This window comes from Brachyhypopomus gauderio, chromosome 3 (genome assembly GCF_052324685.1).
Source record: "Brachyhypopomus gauderio isolate BG-103 chromosome 3, BGAUD_0.2, whole genome shotgun sequence".
In the NCBI taxonomy this organism is placed as follows: Eukaryota; Metazoa; Chordata; class Actinopteri; order Gymnotiformes; family Hypopomidae; genus Brachyhypopomus; species Brachyhypopomus gauderio.
In genome coordinates, this window is record NC_135213.1 from 25766759 (window position 1) to 25789393 (window position 22635).

The following is a 22635-nucleotide window of genomic DNA, read 5'->3' on the forward strand; positions in this document are numbered from 1 at the left end:
GCAGCATAATCTCGTTGGTACATCGTTTTAGTTAATGTGGTAACATCTCACACAATCTGCTAATAGAGGCTGATTTATGTTTGTGCTAACTCAACCAAAAGTGTCGTGTCCAGTTTAATCACCCGTTGGTTGGTTCATCCCAGTCCCCCCTTTGGGCTATTAATTAATTCCGCTACAGTGAGACTGCTCTGCTCCTCACGACTACCCTGCCCCCTCATGCCCGTAACAGTTGTAGTAATTCCGACTCCTCGGTAGAATCCTACTTCCCTCGCTGGTCCCCAACTGAATTTAGAAGCATGCGCTTTATATGATATAGACTTACACAACAAGAAACGGGGGGTTATATTTAATTTAAAACATTTTACATCCTTGCATCAGTGTAAGTCTCTTTGTTTGGATATCATGATGCGCCGTTTGCTGTGAACGATAATTAAATATTCGCCATTGTTTATGCATAGAAACATATTTTCTGTATTTGTTTATACAGAAAATTATTATTATTCGGAAATCGCGAATATTATTTAGCGTCTTTATGCCTGTGTGTCGCGCGTGCACGCGAGAGGAGTATGTTTCTGCCGAGGAGTCGGAATTCGGCACGACATCGACACTGAGGACAGACTTGGGCTGGGGGATGACGCCAAGCACACACAAGCCTACTTGGTAGTGGATGACTAGCCTATATTTAATTAGGTTATTTTAAAAATCACATACAATCTGCACAAATTTAAAGTATTTCAGTAGGTTTGTAGGTTTTTTTGATCGTATATTTAGCAGCACACCTTTGATAGCTAAGCTTCAAGCTGGTGGAGTCAAGCGCATTCTGTTGAATTATTACCCAGTAACATCACCAAACGGTCATTTATATCATAAAAAAGTGTGCTGTTATACAGAATATCACCATCATCATCATCATTACCATCACATTCATCATCATCATCATCATCATCTTCATCATCCCTATCACCACCATCATCATCATCACCATCATCAGCATCAGCATCATTATCATCAGCAGCATCATTGGCATTTCCTTAACATTCAGCAATGCTCATTTGTTGCTACAGGACACAGGGATGGCTGTATATTCTGTCTGTTTTCCACCCCAAAATTATTTGGTTATTCAATACTCACAGTCACCGAACAATAACCAGTTTGATATTTACAATAGCAGATTTCTGTCTGTGATTTGTGTGATTTGTTTAGGACAGTCGGTGCATCTTGATTCAGTGGTGAAATGATATCACCAATATATCTACCATAATTTTGAGATGATATGTGCTTCACTGAAAGCCAATTGTTTTCCTAGCAACCAATTGGAATTAGTCATTCCTATTCCCACAAGAGAATAGGGGTGAGTTCACTTCCCAGACTTTACATCACATAGTAACAACAGTTTATTTATTTTATTCCATTTCAGAAAGACATGTACTGCAACGTGGATGCTACTGTAGCTACAAAATGAAGAAGTGCTGTTTCTGAAATACATTTGCTATATTCTATGTAATAACTAACTCAATATTTTCTAAGAGGGCATGACAAATGTATGCTACTCACTATAAAAATATATTTTATCAAAAAGAAATAAATGAATACAAAAAGACATCTATAAACAATGTACACCAACACAAAATGCATGAAATGCATAATTTGACACTCAACATTATTTAAACTGATATCTTCTCCCAACTTTGAAGAGCAAAGATATTATCCTTCACATGCCTTCTTGTTCCTTCACCAGGTTCCAAAACTACAACTCATTTACTTCCGTGCTGAGAATTATAAATAACGTGAGTATAAAATGGATGTGATGGATATTTTAAATGTGACCAATTATTTGTATGTAGACTCTACAATCCCTTTAGTACAAAGATCAAAGCACAATCTCCATGATTATAAAACAAATGCACTAGCATAAGCGGTATTGAGTTATTATTATAATATTGGCATATTTTTTATTTACACTGTTATTTATTATTGAAATACTTGCATACTGTTTTATCTGAATGTGGATAATTCAAATGTTACAGCATATACAAATGTATGCATTTGAGAGTTCTTTTCTCCCATTCACCTCCAGCATTCCAGAATTGATTATTCTTTGCCATAAAATATGAGGTTGGAGTCCAAGCCAGCCCATCTAGCTGCTGAATATATTTGCACTTAAATGCAATCCTTTTCAAACTGCAAATTAAGTCTTTACCTTACACAGACATGTTGTAATATTTATTTCTCAGGTATTTGGTCTTCCACTTTTGGAAGTCCTTGATGATAACTGCCAACATACGCTTTTCTGAAATAAGAGACTAAGCAGCAAGATTTTCACTGCCAGATTTTCAACGCTTTCAACGCTTACTTTTCTATTATAGGTAACCCAGTCCTAACCATGGCATTACAGCTTGAGACACCAAGAAATGGTATTTTTGCTCCCACTTCTCATGGTGGTGCTTCAGGTTTAATTCAGCTTTGCATGAGAGCTCATGACATAGATATGACAGGTGTCAGCCTATTAATTAACCACTTAGCTAAGATTGTGGTAAAGAAGAGAGTCAGACTGTTTAGGCCATTGTCTTCCAGTCAGTGGCCTGATGTGAAGTTGGATTCCAAGGCAAAAGTATCCCTCAGGATTTCACATTAACTGCAAAGGTACAAAAACAAAAAATAACAAAATTAAAACTATAACAGATATGTACAGGTTAATAATACTATAATTTGTAGTTTAAATAAAAATCATTATTAGTATCCCACTTCAGGACCCATGATGTGACCTCTCCCATGGTTCTGTTTGAATAGTTGGCTATATTAAATGTAATTGGAATTCTTTTGCAAGAAAAGAAAAAGCATGACAGCATTATGACATGCTGATTATTTGCACAGTACATATGAGAGAAAAATAATCAGTGGCACTGGGAAAACTGGGCGTTCAGACCAAGGCCACTTACTTGATAGATTCACCACACAGGCCACTATGATGATGACCCCACCCACGACTGACACAGTGGAAAGTAGCTTGGCAACCCGACCCAGCCGCCTGGCTCCATCGATGTTCCCTTGTTCTAGGCTGTTTCGGGACTAAATGCAAACAGATGAAGATAATCCCCCATACACTCAGCATCATTTAAACTCTATAATCAGTAAAACATACATCACAGTAGATAAATATAATGGTACATTGCCTTAACACTACAACACCTGACACCAACCCCAAACAACACCTGACACTAATCCCAAACAACACCTGACACTAACCCCAAACAACACCAAACAGTAACCCCAAAAAACTCCTCACACTAATTCCAAACAACACCTGACACCAGAGCCGGAGTGGCTAATCGGGAGATTTGGGAGGATTCCCGATGGGCTGGCTCATGTCAATCTCTAGTTTGGGCCGATTGGGAAGGAAAAATAATTTTGGGCTGGATTTGGGCATGAAACTCCCGGGCTGAAAAAGGAGTCCACTCCGGCCCTGCCTGACACTAATCCCTAACAACACCTGACTGCCCCTGTTCCCTCTTCACTTACCATGACAGAGTAAACAAAGCCCACAATGTTGACTGGCCAAACAGGGCAGAAGCACGCAATGATGGCCAGGACAAGGTAGTCCTTGGGTTTGGAGCGGTCCATGGGTGGGTTGGTGGCCAGGCTGGAATGGCGGGAGAGTGAGGGACGGGGTGAGAATGCCGTATAGGCTATGGAGTTGGACCTGCCCGCCATTCGTGTACGACCAAGTGGAGGGGGACGTGCACATGGTACGGAGTGATGGCGGCGGGGTGCAGTTATAAGACTAGATGGTGACAATTTAGCTTCTGTTCGAGAAGAACAGAGCCCCTGACCTGCAAAGACACATGGGAAAAATTCATTATAACTACTCGAAAGCATATGTCTGCAATAATTCATAGATCTGCTTGGAAAATAAATCTTTCTCCTCAGCTGATGTCAGTTTGACTTGCATGACCATAAATTCCTCCCCAGCCAACAGTGAAAGAACACTGTCCTGGTAGTTCTTAAAAATTAATAAACCAACCAACAAAATAATGAACCCAACCTCCAACTCCCCACTGTCTCAGCCATTTTTAATTAGAATTATTTTTAATTACATTGTTAAACACACACACACACACACACACACACACACACACACACACACACACACACACACACACACTTTTCTTTTGTACAAAAAAACTATATATTGAGATCCACAATATACTAACTATTTCAAAATAACATTCTAAATAATGAAACTGTGAAACAAAGCAATCTGCTATATGAACTTCACCTACACAATCATACAAAGTGGCCGGCCCCTTACAAAAAAGAATGTCACCTAAAACTGCAGATTATTTATAGCATCTCACATTGTCTTAAGACTTTCGTAGGGTACCAGTCTGGCAGGCCTGACAAAGAGCACATTGCAGTAATCAATGTTACATTTAGCTTTCAGGCACATGCAATTCTATTGTACTCAAACTACTGATTCAGTCCATAGCCGTCATGTGCACATTGTATATTTTCTAGAATGATATTGAGCCAATGTGACATTTGCTGTAATATTTAATTTTTCTGTAATATTTTGTCTTTATTATAATTTAATTATCTTAAAATAATAATTAATTATTTAAGCAGAATTATTCTATTAAGGATTTATAAGTATTGTTTAGATATTCAATTATTCAATAATTAGCTGACAATGCAAATATTTGAAATTCTGCACATCTCAGCAGTCTCCAAAATATTTCCTGGTTCATCTCATCCAATTTATTAACAGTCTACCAGGCCACTCTGCCCAGATGGTGTAGGACTTTAAAAAACAAAGAAAAGTCAAATGTACAAAACAATACAATTCTTAAAGAAAATATGATTAAAGATTTTGTATTCCAACTACCAAGTTCTGGCTAAATTAAAGTAGTTTCCTACCATTCTCAGTCTTCTCTCTGATGTCAACAATAACTTCTCCAGGATGGTGTGCCCCTTCCTGGGCTTGCTGGGGCAAAGAGAGAGGGCGCAGGCAAGGGAAGGAGTCAGTCACATGGGCAAAATCCTCAGCTGCCTCTGGTTGAGAGGCAATTGGCTCCTCATCCTGGGCACCAAGCAGTGAGTCCGACAGTGCCTTATGGTGGTCCATGTCCTCAGAGACGACAGCAGATCCAGAAGAGGCCAGATTGGCTTTGCAGCTCACAGGGAAATCCTGCTGGTCTGTGAGGTGATGACATGAACAAGATCTCTGTTTCAAACAGGCTGAAACTCTATGAGCTGACTGTGATTAATGCTAACCTCTGAAATCATCCAGAATGTACAATAAGATGCGTAGTCACACTTTGGCTCAAGGCTGCCAGAAAGCAAGTCGTATCACCCACCCTGGATGACTGCAAATTACAACCTCCAGTAATAAGCAAGGGTTCTTGAATGTCTGACTGATTAGCAGCACTGATAAATTACAAGAGGGTGTTTTTTTGGAAATTGCTATCCTTTATTAGTAATTTGATAGGATCAAAATGATTTTAATGAAATTTTAATCTCTTATGCGATATATAGGTCACTGCTTCAAACAGAAAATTATGAATAAATATATGAAGCATATCTCATGAAAATGTGAAATATTTTCAGTCAAATCGCAAACCAACGTGCTGACATAGAGGCAGAACCTTGAGGGACTTGATAAACAAACGCACTGATCATTTAACCTACAAGACTCTCGACGGCTGAGAATATAACTGGTCAAAATATTTGTTGAATTAAATCGCAATCTCAAAACTCTATGTTAAAAACACGAATGGTATAATGAGAGAGAAAGGAGAGTAACAGTGAAAACGAAAGAGAGAGTAACGGCATCGTAGAATATACAGCATAATGAATTGCTTTTGTTTGTTTGTTTTTGTTTGTTTGTTTGTTTGTTTTTGGCTGAATCACTGAATAACAAATATCAGGCAGAGAGATAGCGAACCCAAAATTAAGCAGCATAATGAATATTCCAAGTTTGGGTATGACTGCCTTTGTGTCAATAAATAGACAAAGGACCTTCACTCCCCCAACCCCCCAATTGACAGGTTTCAGCATGGCTACACGTACCTTACACTGTCCAGTTCAAGGCGCTTGTAGGTCGCTCTCTTGCAAAAGAAAAACAAGCACAAGTCGTAACGGAGAGAAATAGTAGTCATACTGTAGAGAGCCTGCGCATCCTTTTAGGTACGAAACACTAGGTAAATCACTGAGCGGCGGATGAAAACGTTCTTGGGCTATACCCATCGCCAAATCCCTGTCTGTAGATACAACGCAAATAATAAAACAGGAGGGGTGGGAGGGGAGCTGAGCTTAATAAACATAAGGGACAGAACGAACATTATACCGACAAAGAAAGAAACACCAAAGTGGTATATTTTTTACCTGAATCTGAGAAAAGCAAACTCAGCAAATTGGGAAATTAAATTGTCGCCTTGTCAGTGGTCTGTAATTCAGAGGTCATAACACACATTCGAGTTTCACCTATTATTAAACAACATAAAGGCAAGAATGGTTGGTTGATAACATATATTTAATTGTTTCCCTGTGGTAATTTCTGAAAATGAACGAGACAATACGACAAAGAAAAATGGTTAACAACAGTAGCAGGCTCAGTGGGCTGTGATCATTTTTTTGCGCCGCCTACTGAAAAAACACAATAACTACAAAAACATAGGAATTAACACGCGAGCTTTTTCAATTTAAGTTGCCGTTTAGTGTGATGGAAATGGGCCCTTTCTAAAACGCTAGAAACTTAGCATATGTTAACAAATATTTTAATTCATTTGTTACATGCCCTGAAAAGAAGCACAAACACATAACTAAATAAATATATATAGCCTACAACATAATGTGTTTGACTTTGACCTTGTCACTATAGTGGCGTGAGGACATGTGAACCCTTTCTCTTGTCATCTTAATTAAATGATAATTGCAAATTCAACACTATTGGAAAGTAAAAAGATTGAAAGTGCATGCAGTATATTTATGTGTAACTATTATTAGAGCAATTTATACCTGGGCCTAGAATGCCCTTGTGGTCCCTTACACAGTTTTCCCCTCCTGTGTCAGCCATCATCAGTAGAGGATGTACACCATCTCTGCTGGAATCAGTACATTTGTGAGAGTACTAAACGTACACCCTCTCTGCTGGAATCAGTACATCTGTGAGGGTGCTGAACGTACACCTTCTCTGCTGGAATCAGTACATCTGTGAGGGTGCTGAACGTACACCTTCTCTGCTGGAATCAGTACATCTGTGAGAGAACTGAATGTACACCCTCTCTGTTGGAATCAGTACATCTGTGAGAGTACTGAACGTACACTCTCTCTGCTAGATTCAGTACATCTGTGAGAGTACTGAACGCGTATTCGCTCTGCTGGAATCGGTATCCAGAATGAAGAGTAGGTTAGGCTCTAAAAGGCACCAGTATAGGTGAACTCATAAGGACCTGCTACAGTAGAACCTATAACTGCTACAGGGCCTCAAGCAGTCCTCCAAGTCCTTCAAGTAGTAATCTCTGTCTTTTGAAGGAAATTGTAAAAGGAGACAGGAATGCAGGACCAGTACGTCATCTAAGAAGACCAGGCACTCCTGCCATGGGACATTTTCCAGTACCCTCTCCTTTAAAACACTGTTTCAAACACTGCTGGAGCATTACAAAGTCTGAAAGCACGATCCTTAAATTGCCAGATCCCGTCATCTGTGCAGAATGCTGCCTTGTGGTTGGCTCCTGCAGACAGGGATTTCCCATCCCAGCCTGCAGGCACAACCTCTGGCATGGCTACTGTGACCATCAACTCAGTGTCCACCTGAAGACTTCAATATTATATTATTACTAGTGCTGTCAATTCCAGGTGCCGCGATTAAAAGCCCTCACCAGGATTTTGCTCAAGCTTGCTAGATTTTCTAATTAGCAATCCAGGTAAAATTAGTGGAATCAACACAATCCAGGAAGCCTGAGCTAAATCCTGGTGAGGACTTTTAATCGCGGCACCTGGAATTGACAGCAGTAATTATTACATTATTTTATTATGTTTGTTTTGTTCTATTTATTATTAAGGCACTTTGAGTTGCATGTATGTACGAAAGGCACTATACAAATAAATGCGGTACATGAGTGTAGGAACCTGTTAAGTCCCACTCACTGAAAACCTGGCATATTTCCTGCTGGCCCCCACTTCCCAAAGACTTAGCCAAATTACCTGGCTGGACATACATCCAGCTCCAGTGTGTCTGTGCCACTGGCTGCATGGCTGTGGTTGTGGCTAGCCCTCAGTTCCATCATCTCCTCCAACCACACCGGCTCCTGTGACACACTTCACTGCACAGACCTGACCACAGAATCAATAACATCTGCACATTACGAAGCTGCTGATAACAGTGCAATCTGTAGTGGCAAATAGAATGACTTGGGCAGGTTGCATGAGTGAGTGTTGGTGGTGACCATTCCATGATGAAATGGTCTCGGGCCAGCTCACTCTATACCACAGGTGGCACATGAGCATAAACCTGTATAGCTAAAGTCTCGATATTGTTAGCCAGGGCTCTTACTGCTTCCCCTGGCTCCGAATATTTCTGTGGCATTGGGCAGTTACACTGAATCCAAAACAACCATACTCGAATCATTAATCCCAATCCAAGAGCCTGAACTAATGTCTCTGATGTTGCACTCTAAATCTTCATCCTGCTTAGCAGATTCACTGCCATACTTTGTGGTAATTGATCGTTAACTAAATTTAATACAGCTCTTCCCTTACATTGGCTGCATACCTTAATCATTCTTATAAGCAGCATAAAGACTACTTTTCAAAAAATCTAACCTTGCCTGTGCTCCTTTCTGGCTCCGCCCTTTTATATGTGCTGCCATAACTAGATGTGCCAGAGTCTGTCCTTACACACTGTACTCACCAATATAGACTCCTCTGACATACCTAATAATATTTTCTCTTTTTGCTGAGATAAACCTACAACTGATGTCATGCTCTTAAGCCTAAACCTGTCTCACCAGCTATGGCTCCTCCCACCATCACAGATGTCCCCCTCCCTTCCCAGCTCAGATATGTGTAAACCCATTTTGCAACTGTGGGTGTTGTAAAAAGTTCTGTATACTTTTGACTTTGACTATAGTGATTACACAGTTCAGGCTGAATGTACTTAAACAGGATATATTAATTACTTATTACTTTGAGTTTTTAGCACCCGTGTTTCTAGAAAGCAAAAGGTCATGTTTCTAGACACAAAATGTCAAAAATTTAAATGGTGAGATATGTAGTTCTGTTACACATCACTGACTTTCCTTGACAAATACGTTAGAACATGTTTATCTCAAAGAAGAATTCATTTAGAATCTTTAAACTAGGTTTATTGTCTTAAGCTGGACAATGGCTCCACCAGATCCCAGAGACGACATCAGCGATCTCCGTTCAGAAGTTTGCAGGAACAGCCAAGGTACTGAGCAAGTGCCCCCCAGGTCTCAGACACCTTGAAAATTTAATAATTATAAAAATTATATCAACACTTCTGTTAAATAGTACTTATAATTTGTTCATGATTTTGTTTTATAATATTCGACTAAAGGATTCAACATCCTAACCTGACCATAGCCTCCCTTATAGGTGGAGAGATTAACACAGGACACTAAACACCAACTTAAATTAAACTGAGACCATCAGACAGAAAACAGACAAATGGTATTGTGACCCCAGCATGGTATTTTATTAAGTACCATCTCTGGATAAAAACACCATACATGCACACACAGTTAAATAGCAAAACTAGAAATGCATTTTATAAAAAAAAAAATAATTAAAAAGCATTAAAACAAAAAGTATGCACATAATTACATATCAAGCCCCAGTCACTTTGTTAAATGTATACAGGAGCACAAAAAAGAAAAAGCTATTCCTTTCCATACACATTTTCTCACTCACACACTCACTCACTTCCCCATTACACTGAGAATGTTTGCCTGTGGAAGATGGAAAAGGATACAACTTTACACACACGCAGAATAAGTTAAGCGTTTAATTTTGAGAAACTTTAAATAAAGCCATGTTTAAATAAAGAATGTCTTCTCAAATTGGCATGATTTATACTCAACACAAATGAAAAACTTCCAGCAAGCCCAGCCTTACCTTAATGAAAGAGGAAAAGCGCTTTGCTGTAATGCCTTCAACTTTCTTCAAGTCTTCCACCTAGAAAGAGGACATCAGTTAATAAAACAGTAGATTTTTCTGACTTTTACAGAGAATGTTAAATGGCTGCAGAAAATAAATCGAGTAACAAAGTCAATAAAGTAATAAACATTCAACATGGGACACATGTTAAGTACATTTCAGTTAGGGCTGAACGATTAATTGCATTTGCGATAATCTCCCGATATTTTAAAACGCGATTCTCTAATCGCACAGGCTGCGATTTAAACTGGTCACGTGACTTGGGAGCGAGCCGAGCTGAGGACGAACGGAACAAACCCAAGCAGGAGGCAGGGAGGTGGAGAAGTGAAGTTAACACAGCGCACTTTAACTTGTTGCACAATGGCTTCAGGCTCGACAGAAGCCGACACAACTGAAAGTCTAATACCAAAGAGGGGCAGCACATCAGTTGTGTGAAATTACTTTGGCTTTTAAAAAGATGCTGCTCAACGTCAGGTACCCTGCAAAACGTGCCTTGCTACTGTTACTACGACGCGAGGTAACACTACAAACCTTCAGCATTAAAAAAAACCACCACAAAGCCCCGTATGATATTTGTAAGGCTAAAATGCCAACGACCAGTGCTGCATCTTCAAATATGCAAAAGTATTTCACTTATACAGCCTTAGTATGCGGTGAGCAGCGAAATACCGTAAAATCACGCATATAGGCGCAATAGGATTTAAAGCGTGGATGAATCGCGAAAGTGTGGATAGCTTGACCGCGATCCAGCAGACCGGGTTCACTGACCGAACCGATTGAAAGTGTAACTCCTTATGGATATAATTGGAAGCGGCGCGCTGAAATAACTCTGGCAGTAACGGAGTTCATAGTGAAAGACATGATGCCCGTTAATATAGTGAACAAGCCCGGCTTCATGGCTTTGTTAAACACACTGGATATGCGCTACCAAATGCCCTCACGCACATATTTTAGCCAAGTTACTATACCTGCAGGGTTGCCAATAGGGCTGCAACTATCGAATATTTTTTAAATCGAGTATTCTGTCGATTTTTTCATCGATTCATCGGATAAAATCACACTTTTGTGTTTTTAACACAATAATATTGATAGTGTGTAATGCAACATGAAAGTTCTCTTAAAATGAGCAAGCAATTGGCTGTTATTCCGCTTGGAGAAGCGCAGTTCACGTGCGGATGCTTTCAGTTTAGGTGCTGAAGCATTGAGGAAGTACTGTTATGGTAGGCCCAGTTCTTAATTTGTAAATCAAACGATGCCGGAACGCAAACAGCGGCATGAGACAAGGGGTCACTGAGGCCAACAATGTCACCGGATCGCACACAAAACGCAACGCTTAGGCGCACAAATGTCAAAATAACAAGCCAATCCGTTTATATAAATTACTTTTAAATGATTTACGTGTGTTTTATAAGTGTTTTAAGTGCAGAAGTGCATTTTAAGCCTAAATTCCAGCACTTTTCAAACCTGAAACACAATGCAACATTAAAATTCATCAGGTAAATGTTCATTCCTTTTTTTGAGGGGTGTTTCTTTATACTACCACATATCGTTACGGACAGCACTGCACAGAATTGTGACACGTCAAGTATGAACGCTTCCGCCGTTCGCGGAGTTGCACGCTACGGTCACTCGCGAAAGTATAACTAGCTTTTAGCTTTATGGAGACGCAGAAAGGCATCGCTAAAAGGGAGAGCTCTTATGTGATTTAGGAAGCCTGAATGTGGATCTTGTGTTTGAAAAATGTCTTTTATAGAATTATTTGTTCAATAACTTGTTCCGCCAGGATCCGGCTCAAATTATGCCCTGGGTAGGCCAGATCCGTTTTACAGTAAATACACTGCACTACGTTGTCCACCTTGCGCAGCGAAAAATGGTCCCACACTTTTGACGTTTTTGCCCTTTTACGGACACCGCTATCTTCGTTTTCCGACATTTCCATCAAAACAAATCACGCTGCCTTAAACCTGTGCGTCAGTTATAACAGTCAGTGTAAAACAATGATACCGGAGCTGCGTAGTAGTACAAAGCGGGATTTTAAACATTTAAAATAGATGTAATCCAATTACTCGAGTTACTCGAAGAATCGTTTCACCTCTAGTTGCCAACTCTCACGCATTGAGCGTCTTAGACTGAAAAGTTACTATTTCACTCTGGCGCCAACCACAGGCGATCGATCGATCACGATATAATAATAATACTTAAATTTAGTCAATTTTACCCCCCCCATAACAACAAATTACGTTCGCCACCCACTCCAGGTTCAAGTCTCACTCCAAGCGATCTTGAAAAGTTGGCAACCCTGTATCGGAGCTGTATAAAAAAATGCAGAAACAGAGTTTCCTGAAAACAGTGGGAAAATATCGCGATTTTAAATCACAATCGCAATTTATAGATAAAAAATTGCAATTAGATTATTTTCCAAAATCGTTCAGCCCTAATTTCAGTTCCCTTTAATCCTATTTTTAAGATGCTACAAATGAAACTCCTGGATATTCCATGACAAACAAAAATTGATTAAATCCCCTTATGTCTGAAACAGATTTTTGAAAACTCCATGATCAGTGGGAGCCATGATAGAATAGCTCATTATAAAAGGCTCCAGTGTTCTGTTCGGTACTCTGCTGCATGTGCAACTGACCCGATACTCTATCCTGTGTTTGTACTCTCCGGTGGACTTAAGCTGGTCATTAGCTTTTTATTTCTACCTGGATAAAATCTCCATTGATCTCCCTCCAGCCCAGGATCAGTTTGGCCTTCTTATCTCCAATGAGCTGAAGGCTCTTCAGCTCTTTGAGCGAACCAGAATTGAGTGTCTGGAGGATCTTTTTTTTGGACTGTTCCAGTAGAGAGGAGTCTAGTTGGGACTCCCAGTTCATCTCCTCCCCACAGGAGCCTGGGCCGCTGTTCTCCTTACCCACAGAGATCTGAACAAACAGATTCGAGAATCACAATTAACTGCAATTACTGCATTACCATTATAGTAATTACTGTTTAAGCACTACTAAGTGAAAACCCACATTTTGTCAAAATGGATAGAAAATGGATTTAAATGTAGTGTGATCATTGTTATGAATGTTATAATGAATAGATTATGTTATAATGAAAAATTAATTCCTCACTCCGGAACATAACTGATGTGTATTGTTTGAGACCACATCTGTGTGTGTGTGTTCTTACTTACCTCAGCCCGTTTTTTTTTCTTTTCAACACCTTGAGATGGTTTGGCAACCACAGCACATTGCTGTAAGGGCTGTACCTGAGACACTAGGGATATGAAGGTAGAAACTGCATTAAAACCTTAATAGGAGACAAGGGCTACACACCAAATGGCACATTACTGGACATGCTTATTTAGTAGTGTTACACACTTCATCTAGGGTTCAGAACAGAATATTATTTGATTAAACATCAACTCTAAAAGATGCTGGAAGTATTATGCAAGTAGATTTGTGACTGTGTGCCTGGCACATTTTAGTGCTGGAAATGCCACATCCAAGCATGCTCACTGAATCAATCAATATGTATTTTAATAATTATTTTCCAAGAAAATATATCTAACTTCTATATGCTATGGAGACAGTGAGCCATCAGTTAGGAGGTGATCTCACTGACTAAACTAACTGGCTGATTAAAAAAAATTAAAAATAAAGAACAATACAAAAGTGCCTCAGTGTTCACAAATGAACATCAAGACTCAGGATCAACTTGAGGTCCTGGCTCACATCACACTGCCCCCTGCCTGTAACACTCCCTCTAAACAGGATGCTGCCATGGCCTCAGGGCTCACACCAAATCCAGACACCTACCAGGGTATCTGCACATTTTTAAATCTCAAATTAAATAACTTAAGACCTTTTTAATACCTCTCACAAGAAAAAATAATACCAGGGTTGCCAACTTTTCTCTTGGAGTGAGATTTGAACCTGGAGAAGGTGGCGAGTGTAAATTGTTGATGGGGGGGGGGGGGGGGGGGGGTGCACAACCTCGCGAAGCAACAGCACGCGGGGACCTCGCACAGGGGCGGAGCCACCGCGATTACGTCATTGTCGGCATGCGAAACCTCGCGACGCGTCATGTATAAACAAAGCTTGAGGGGTTACGGCACATGCAGCGCCGTGCGCAGTGCCCTAGTGCCTGTACATTTAAATTGAATGGTCCAATGAAGGTAATTTAAAAATCAGGACATTTCCTCACAGGATGTGAAATACGTCCCGGGAAACACAGACGTTTGGTCGCACTATACAGTAGACAAATCATTTTTGGCACTTACAGTTAAACTGCAGTTAGCAGCGAATGACTCGATATGCACATTACTATTACGAGTGCTATCATATCGCTTGTGTTTTTCAGATTTCATATGAGAATCCAGCGCTTTACAGCCCATTGTACCAAGTTTGAATGTTTTTCGGCAAGTTCACATCGCGCCTCATACGAATCACTGGAAGATTTCAGCCAGCCACAATATTTCATCCTCCAGCCACTTCACTGAATGGACATTTACCCATGTCTGTATCGGAGCCTTGTATTGTTGTCCCCGCCGCAGCCCTCAAATATGAAAAGCAGCTTGCTATGCAGCTAAAGCATCGTCTGCAGTTTCCACCTGTTGGGTGACGTACTACTGCCATTAGGCGGAGTATACGGCCGTTGCGGAAATGATCATTATTGTGGGATATACATCGGTAAAATAAAAGAGAAAAACTGAGCAACACACTTATTTAATGCCTCCCCTCCTAAAATTCCAGACATTTTAAGACATTTTTAGACCTTGAATATGTAAAACTAAATTTAAGACATTTTAAGACTTTAAGGACCCGCGGGTACCCTGACCTACTTCGGCACGATGGATAAGAAACCCACATTTGTCTGACCAGACAACTCTATCCTCAGTAGTTGTTCTGGTGACTGGATTTATGACCACCGCTTACCCTGTAATGGGGTGACGACTGCCTGTTGTTTCCTGGGCTTGGCTACTGTAGACTGTTTCCTGTGGAGTACAGGCAGATCCGTCTTAAAGAGAGGTGCACTGCTGCCTGGAGCCTCCTGCTCACCCTTTACTCCACTATGACGTCCTGTCAGTTTGTTGAGCATGTCTGCCCTTTCCTCCAGCTCCTTCTGCTTCTCCTTTAGTTTCTGTACAGACCAAAAATGAGACACGGGGGTCGGGGTAGACAGGACAACGTTTATGCTGCTGGAGACCTGAAAACACCACCACAGGAACTTGGGACTTGGTAATGAAAAGTTCAACACACATACTCCACAAAAGAAGATTTTTGCATTGATGCACCTGAATTTCTTTGCGGGACTGTGCGACTGTCTTGAGCAAATTGAGGCGCTCTCTCTCTGGGGAGCCCATCATCATCTTCTCCAAAGCAATAAGCCTGTCCAACACTGTCGAATCCACTGGACTGAAAGAGATACTCACTTGGTTTAAAAATTCATGGCAACCAAAAAACTAAGCTTGGCCTTTGCTGCTTTTACCTCAAATTGTCAGCATAAAAAGGTTCAACATTATTCTCCCCTTTATTGAGCCTGGAGATACTACAGAATATCTGGTCTTTGCAAAGGGGATCTTTTGTTATAAGCACCAGCTACCAAATCATGGCCCATCACAAAAGGCCAAGACCTGTTATGAAATGAAATGTGCCATATTTTGTCAATTGTGATTTTTACACCCCAATCAAAATTTGTCCTCCGCTTTTAACCCATCTGTGCAGTCAGAACACACACACGCACGCACACGGTTACTAGGGGGCTGTGGATCACACATGCCCAGAGCGGTGGGCAGCCCTAGCCCGGCGCCCAGGGAGTAGTTGGAGTTAGGTGCCTTGCTCAAGGGCACCTCAGTCATGGCCTGTCTGGGAATCGAACACAGGACCCTCCAGTCACAAGACCAGTTCCCTAACCGCCAGGCCATGACTGCCTCTATATAGTGCTAAAAGTATACAATGAAATAAGTTGCTCAGTTCTTTGGGGAACAGACCTGTGTGGATGTGTGGGTGGGGGCGGCTGCGGTTCCCCCCTCTTGCACCCCTTCAGCCTTTTACTCTGGGGTTCTCCAGATCCTTCGGCTTCTAGTTCCTCGCTGGCCCTCTTCCTTACAACCGGATTCTCATTATTTGTACATTCTAACACAGTCTCACGAACAAATGGACGATTGATGATGTGCTTCGACTTGGCAGCGAAGTTGAGTGCGGTGAAGGTATCAAAATAATACTTGTACTCTGGGGCAATGTTTGTGATCATGACTGAATGAGCGGAGCCGCCCAGCGAGTCCTGAAGCAACCGGGTGAGCTTGCTGTCCCTGTAGGGAACTCGGCCCCCAGTTCCAGAATTCAAGCAGTCCACAACCTTGCTGAGGGTGAAGAGGGACAGGTTGATGGCTCCGCTCTCTTTGAGACGAATGCCTTGGTTGCCTGTGCGCCGGTTGTCCTCTGAACCAGCCAGATCGACTAGGTAGAGCTTTCCAGTCTGCTGCCGGTGAGGAGGAACACGCTGAGATCTGACAACCTGTGAAGAACCAAAAGAAATGCACATATCACAAGATAGTTTGTTCTTGGGACACTTTAAAAACAGTTTTACTCTAAAGATTAATATTATAAAAGACAGCAGGAAAGGAGCTCTAATCAACCAAAATAAATGTAAACATTGGCAACAAACTACCATATTTTCAGGAAATGCTTCTCTTCATTGCATCTCCCCATTTTCACCCTCTTTTTTTGCAGTAGACCCCGTTAGTAATTTTTGTTGGAAGAAGAAGTTTGAGCTTCCACACAGTACCCATGACCTTTAAAGGTGCTTTTAATGTATGGGGATATGGCATTACAGACAGCACTACCTTGATAAGAAGAATCGCATGACTTCGACTAGAGCGCTGATTGAGTTTGGTGGAGGCTGTAGTGCGGTTCAGACTGGCCGGAACGAAATGAGTATGGAAATCAGAGAAGGAGGAGAGTGGAGTGAGAGTCAGTCCTGGGATGACGATGTTTCGATCTTTATCTTCACGAATTGGCAAATCTTGAGAATTTGGAGACAAGAGGTCTAGAACCTGCAGTAGAAGAATGATTTCAAATTAACTTTCATATAATGGCCCAAGACAAGCAAGGTTTTAATATTGGCACATAATACCAACAGCTCATACTTTATACAAGATCTCAAGTTTTTGCACTTTGGCGGATAAAAGACGAGAGGGGACTAAACTTAAAGCTACCTGCAGCAGAGGCTGTTGCAGAATCCCCACCCCAATCAACTGAATTATGTATAGATACGTTTTTGCTAAAATGTTGAAGTAAAGGCTCATTTAACAGCACAGTTTAACACACCCAAAATATATTTTTATATTATTTTTTTTAAACCTCGGACAGGGTTCATACACTTTTTTGATAATTAATTTCCATGACTTTTCCATGACTTTTCCATGACTTTCAGACAAATTTCAATGACTATACATTCTCTAAACATATGTGTAGACATGAAAAATAAGAAAAAATTCAGGCCAAAATTCCACAGTATATCATAAATTAATGAAAAGCCACGTGGTTTAATTGAAAAAAAAATAAACATTTACCGTATTTTCAATATCAATATAAGTCGCATCTACAAAGCTGGTGAGTCCCCGCTTAACGACGGGTCTGGTTAACGACGGACCAGAGTTACCACCAACTTTTCTTAATTTCGCGCGGAGGTGCAGTGGCAGCACTGTTGAGTGTTGTGTACGATAGAGCGATCGCGCTGCCTCAGTTTTTCTCATGCTGTATGCACAAGAACATTGTTAGTTTTTTCTATACTGTATTAGGGATTAAAGTGTATCTAAATCTAGAGTCACGCTTAACAACGAAAACTGCTTTACGACGGACATTTCAGTCTCTAACCCCATCGTTAACAATTGGTTAACCACACAGTGCACATTTTGCACGCGTCCTTGTCTTTCACAAGCCACAGCTTGTATTTGTCCAACTGAAGCAGCCATTGTTTAATCGGCATTTACCAGCATTACGCTGATTTACATGTCATCAAAGTACAATCTACAGCTCCGCTTGGAGTCCGACGCTAACGCAGTGAACTAATGTGTGAAGTTACGTTAGTGGTCCGCACAATGAAAAAAAAAATGGCTATATTATATATATTTATTTTTTCTTCTGGTTATCGGAACGACATACATTTATTGTGTCAAAAAAATTTCCATGACTTTTCCAAAACATTTGAGTATTTTTAGTTTTTCCAAAACTTTTCCAGGCCTGGAAATTGCTATTTTCAAATTCCATAACTTTTCCAGGTTTTTCATGACCGCACGAACCCTGCTCGGAACAAAGATGATAAATATGAAATATGCCAATACTCTGAACACAAACCACTCTGAAATTCACATATGCAGTCGCTTTAATAAAAAACATAGCACCATAATTAACACGCCAAAGAAAATGAAGTTTACAGATCTGTTTTTATAACAATAAATTGAAAATTTGATTTTGTGCTGAACATCAAGCAAAAAATAATTATCATTGACCTGCTTTTCCTGTGTGCCTACCTTTTCATTGTAAATTTCTAGGTAGGACATGCCGACCGAGAACTCCCATTCCTCCTGGTCTTGGGTGCGCACCAGGTGCAATACCTCACGAACGGCCCTGGGGATCACGCCAGGATGCTCTTGGCTTCCCAGCATGGTATGGGTTTTTCCTGAAAATATAGGATATGGGGCTTAAGGGAAAAACTAAAGAAAAAAACCATAGGACTTGGCAGTGTCATTTAGTTTCTTAAATATAATCTGTGTTTTGGTCCAAACTTTAATTCTTCTATTTGTTTACATCTGAAAAAAAGTTAACTGAATGTCTGTTCTAATGTCAGTTGGTGTAGCCTTATCAAAATACTGTAATCTCATGTTCATGTTTCTAAAGATGAAAACATTCTATGAGAGCTACACAATAGTGTGCTGTTGTGTGCCTCTACAATTGTTTTTTTGTTGCCATAGAAAAACCATATCAAAGTGGAGAGGACACAAATTACAGTCATTTAACATGGTTAAACTATTAATATAGTTAAACATTGAAGTTAAAATTCTGATGCTTCTAACCAGATCAATAAACGAAATTTATGGATCAATTTTAATGATGACTGCATTTGAGGTGTGCACAAAATGGATAAAAGGTAAACAGCATAATTAAACCATAGCAAACACTTTCGCATAAAACAGTATACCATACAGAATAGTAGGGGTGCAGGAAAGAATAGATTCGAGCTCGAATTGCGTTTTTAACATTAAACGATTCAAAATTGATTCTCATTTTCAAAAATCGATTTTATTTTCGGGTGCGGGTGTGCCTTCTCAGCCACTGTAGTGCTAGGCAAAACAAGGAAATAGCTTTGACTATGTACAAGCATGCTAGCCTAGGCTAAAGAGGGTTGTGTAGTGTACGGTATTTGTTGTTGCACCACTAAAGTATGAAGTCTAAACGGCTTTGCGGTCTTTGAAAGCAACCATTTGGAAACACATACTGCTGTAACACTGCAAAGCCGTGGTCAGAAGTGAACTTCGGCATACCCGGTGTGTATTGTATTTAAAATAATTAACACCCTTGAGCCACTGTGTCTTTGGACATAGATAATGCAGTTTGCTGTGATGGATAATTAAAGTCTAACTCTTCTTTATGCATAGAAAAATAAATCGACAAGATCATCTGTAGCGTCTTTATATGCGGATAAATGAGGGGAGTCGGAATTCGACACAACACTGGCTGAAAGCTAAAACTGTCGCACATGAAACGCTACAGGCACCATTCAGAAACTGATCAGTTCAGTTAAATGTATTCAGTTCAGTAGATATATATAAAAATATATTTTCATCTGTGAAGTGGAAGTTCTGGCAGCTAACATAAGCCTACCCATTTTATTAATGTAACAACACATTTTTGCAATATATATATATATATATATATATATATATATATATATATATATATATATATATATATATATATATATATATATATATACATATAAATTATCATACATTATTAATGTTTGTGATTTGTTAAAGAAAAAATGTGTAATTTTGTTTCTGGAAGTGGTCTCAGAAATTGGCACCTAGCCTAAGCCTAATTCTTGTACGAAGCAATTTGTTGTTTTTACAGAAAGAGCAGTATTTTTGTATAATTACATTTTTGAGTAGTGGCAAGTTCTGGAAGCTAACCTAAGCCTACCAATTTTATTTATTTTACTAGTTTTATTAGTTTAATGTAGTGTTCTGATAACTGTGAGCAGTTCAAGTAGCTTGAGTGTCAGCCTCAAAGATATTGTGTTGTGTTTGTACAAGGTAAAAATGTGCAAGAATAAATAAATCAGACACATTGTCTTGGATTTACCTTTGTGTGTTTACATTATTGCAATATGTTGATAAAACATTTACAATTATAATATCTTTATAAATGTACTCTGCTTTCATGCCACCAGACCGAAGTAGCTCCTGAGAATTGTTTTGAATAGAGAATCGCATTTGAATCGAATCGTGACCTCAAGAATCGATCCTGAATTGAATCATGGGATTACCAAAGATTTGCAGCCCTACAGAATAGTAAATAGTGTAAATACAGCAAATATACATATAACTTAACCCATCATTCTGCTTACAAAACCGAATTAAAACAGGAAGATTGCCCATTCAACTGAAGTTGTTAAATGTTCTACAACCTTTATCATAAAATTTGCAGTTCTCCTGCCTTGCAGTAAAAAGGCATACCAGCTCCAGTTGGGCCATAGGCGAAGACGCTAGCATTTTGACCACTAAGGACATGGGGGATAATGGGCTTCACTGATGACAAGAAAACTTCCTGTTGAGTGGTTTGCTCGCCATGAAAAACATCAAACCTACACCAGAAAACACAAAAAGCTTAAAGAATGGGAAATACAAACAATCATCTTCAGAAAATAATGTAGTTTAAAAACATGAACACTAACTGCAGACATTAAGAGTGCTCTTATTGCAAGCTTTTAATAAAATTAATGTTTATAGTAAGTGAAATGTATTCTCTATATTTGCCCCAGCTACACATTATGGTGCAGCTGGGTTTGTTGCAGAGAGAAATTTAATATTAGCACCAGCTACCGAATCAGGGTCTACCACACAGAGACCAAGACCTGTTAAGATGCTCCAAGAGTCAGCAAGATCATAAAGAAAACAGCAAAGGTAATTGGTAAAAAAAAAAAACCGAATTAAAAAATGAACCACTAACTGATATTGCAAAGTCTCAGTGGCGTTCCTCCAATTGATGATCTGAAGAGTCTGGGGTCCCAGTCCTCTAACGCATGGCCCTTCGCCTTTCTCGTCCTGCTTGTCCATGTAGGGTCGGAGTCGCACGGCCACACGGACCCTCGAGGTCCGTTTACACGCAGCCACATCACTCACGGCCACTCGCTGCGCCATTTCTGCCAAGACGACGGAATATATAGTTAGCTACGTTGTAGCTGCTTATACAAGTAGTTTTGATTAGTTGTGAACAAATGAAACTAGCAACCGGATCAAACTGGTACCAGGTTAGCTAACGCTAACTAGCTAAACTAGTCGGGATTAACGAACTAGCTTAACTAGCCGTCCAGACTGCACGAACCAGCACACTGCCCGTTTGCTAGCTAGCTAAGCTAACGTTAGCCGCGAGTTTTCCCACACTTTTCCTCACTTACCGACTGATTACTCCGACCACGCTGTCCGACTGTACACTCTCAATATGACGAAGCAGTTAGTCTATTGGATTTCTAGAGGATTTTGGACTCACTGAAAATAGGTGAGACCTTCTCAAATGGTGCACAAATAGTGAAAACGACATACACTGGATATTTTTTCAAATGGCTATTTTCAAACGACAAGTACCCGCCCACTTCGGAAGAACTGTCCAATCAGCTACAGCCGCATTTTATACCTTCTTCCTGTTTCGTTTCGGTTTTTTTGCGGCCAAACCAAATACGTGTATTGCGCCACAATCTGGACTGGAGTGCGGAGAGTTCACTGAGTCATTCTCCAATACTTCTCAACAACTGCAGAATTTCACTTAGATCACACAATACGGAGAGATCCTGGCCTAACAAACATGGAAGCAGATATATTCTTGTATGAAGTAGATAAAAACCTAAATCTGTTGTTGCACTTTGTACGTCGTGTGCATAATACAAACAAGTTTTTTGTATATCTCCCTAATTAATGGAACCTTCAAATAGCACAACTAAGTCTCAGTAATAACAGAAAAAAACATTACAGCAATACCATTGCTTAAAACTTAGAAAATGCTCATTTTCTGGAAAAAAGATTTCATGACACGTAGGCTCAGTCCCATTTCTTATTTTACCACTGCCCCTTGATTTCGGGGGATTCATTTTCCCCTTGGACCAGAGATAATGGGCAGCACATGACTTAAAGTTGCGAATTAAATCATATACGAATTGAAGTTGCTATTCTTTGTATTGTTCTAATTGAAA

The 22635-nt window shown here is 40.0% G+C and overlaps 2 protein-coding genes across 4 annotated transcripts; both read right to left on the reverse strand.

Annotated features, from left to right (window-relative positions):
* Positions 1-517: 517 nt before the first annotated feature.
* On the reverse strand, positions 518-6590 carry prrt2 (proline-rich transmembrane protein 2). Of its 3 annotated transcripts, none has more exons than XM_077000705.1 (6): positions 6382-6590; positions 6067-6104; positions 4915-5193; positions 3520-3830; positions 2940-3069; positions 518-2635 (listed from the first exon to the last, which is right to left on the reverse strand). In XM_077000705.1, exons 3-6 carry the CDS (start codon positions 5120-5122, stop codon positions 2619-2621), a joined length of 666 nt encoding a protein of 221 aa, XP_076856820.1. In that variant the 5' UTR covers positions 5123-5193; positions 6067-6104; positions 6382-6590; the 3' UTR covers positions 518-2618. The 3 variants fall into 3 exon arrangements, with proteins under 3 accessions (XP_076856820.1, XP_076856819.1, XP_076856818.1); XM_077000704.1 differs by having other exon boundaries at positions 6067-6257; XM_077000703.1 differs by lacking the exon at positions 6382-6590 and having other exon boundaries at positions 6067-6356.
* Positions 6591-9705: 3115 nt separating this feature from the next.
* kif22 (kinesin family member 22) lies at positions 9706-22047 on the reverse strand. Its single transcript, XM_077000707.1, has 12 exons — positions 21847-22047; positions 21399-21591; positions 20906-21033; positions 18701-18849; positions 17012-17221; positions 16157-16683; positions 15461-15581; positions 15102-15306; positions 13358-13440; positions 12882-13100; positions 10135-10194; positions 9706-9968 (listed from the first exon to the last, which is right to left on the reverse strand). The coding sequence occupies exons 2-12, from the start codon at positions 21587-21589 to the stop codon at positions 9939-9941; spliced, it is 1923 nt and encodes a 640-aa protein (XP_076856822.1). The 5' UTR covers positions 21590-21591; positions 21847-22047; the 3' UTR covers positions 9706-9938.
* Between the last annotated feature and the right edge of the window lie 588 nt (positions 22048-22635).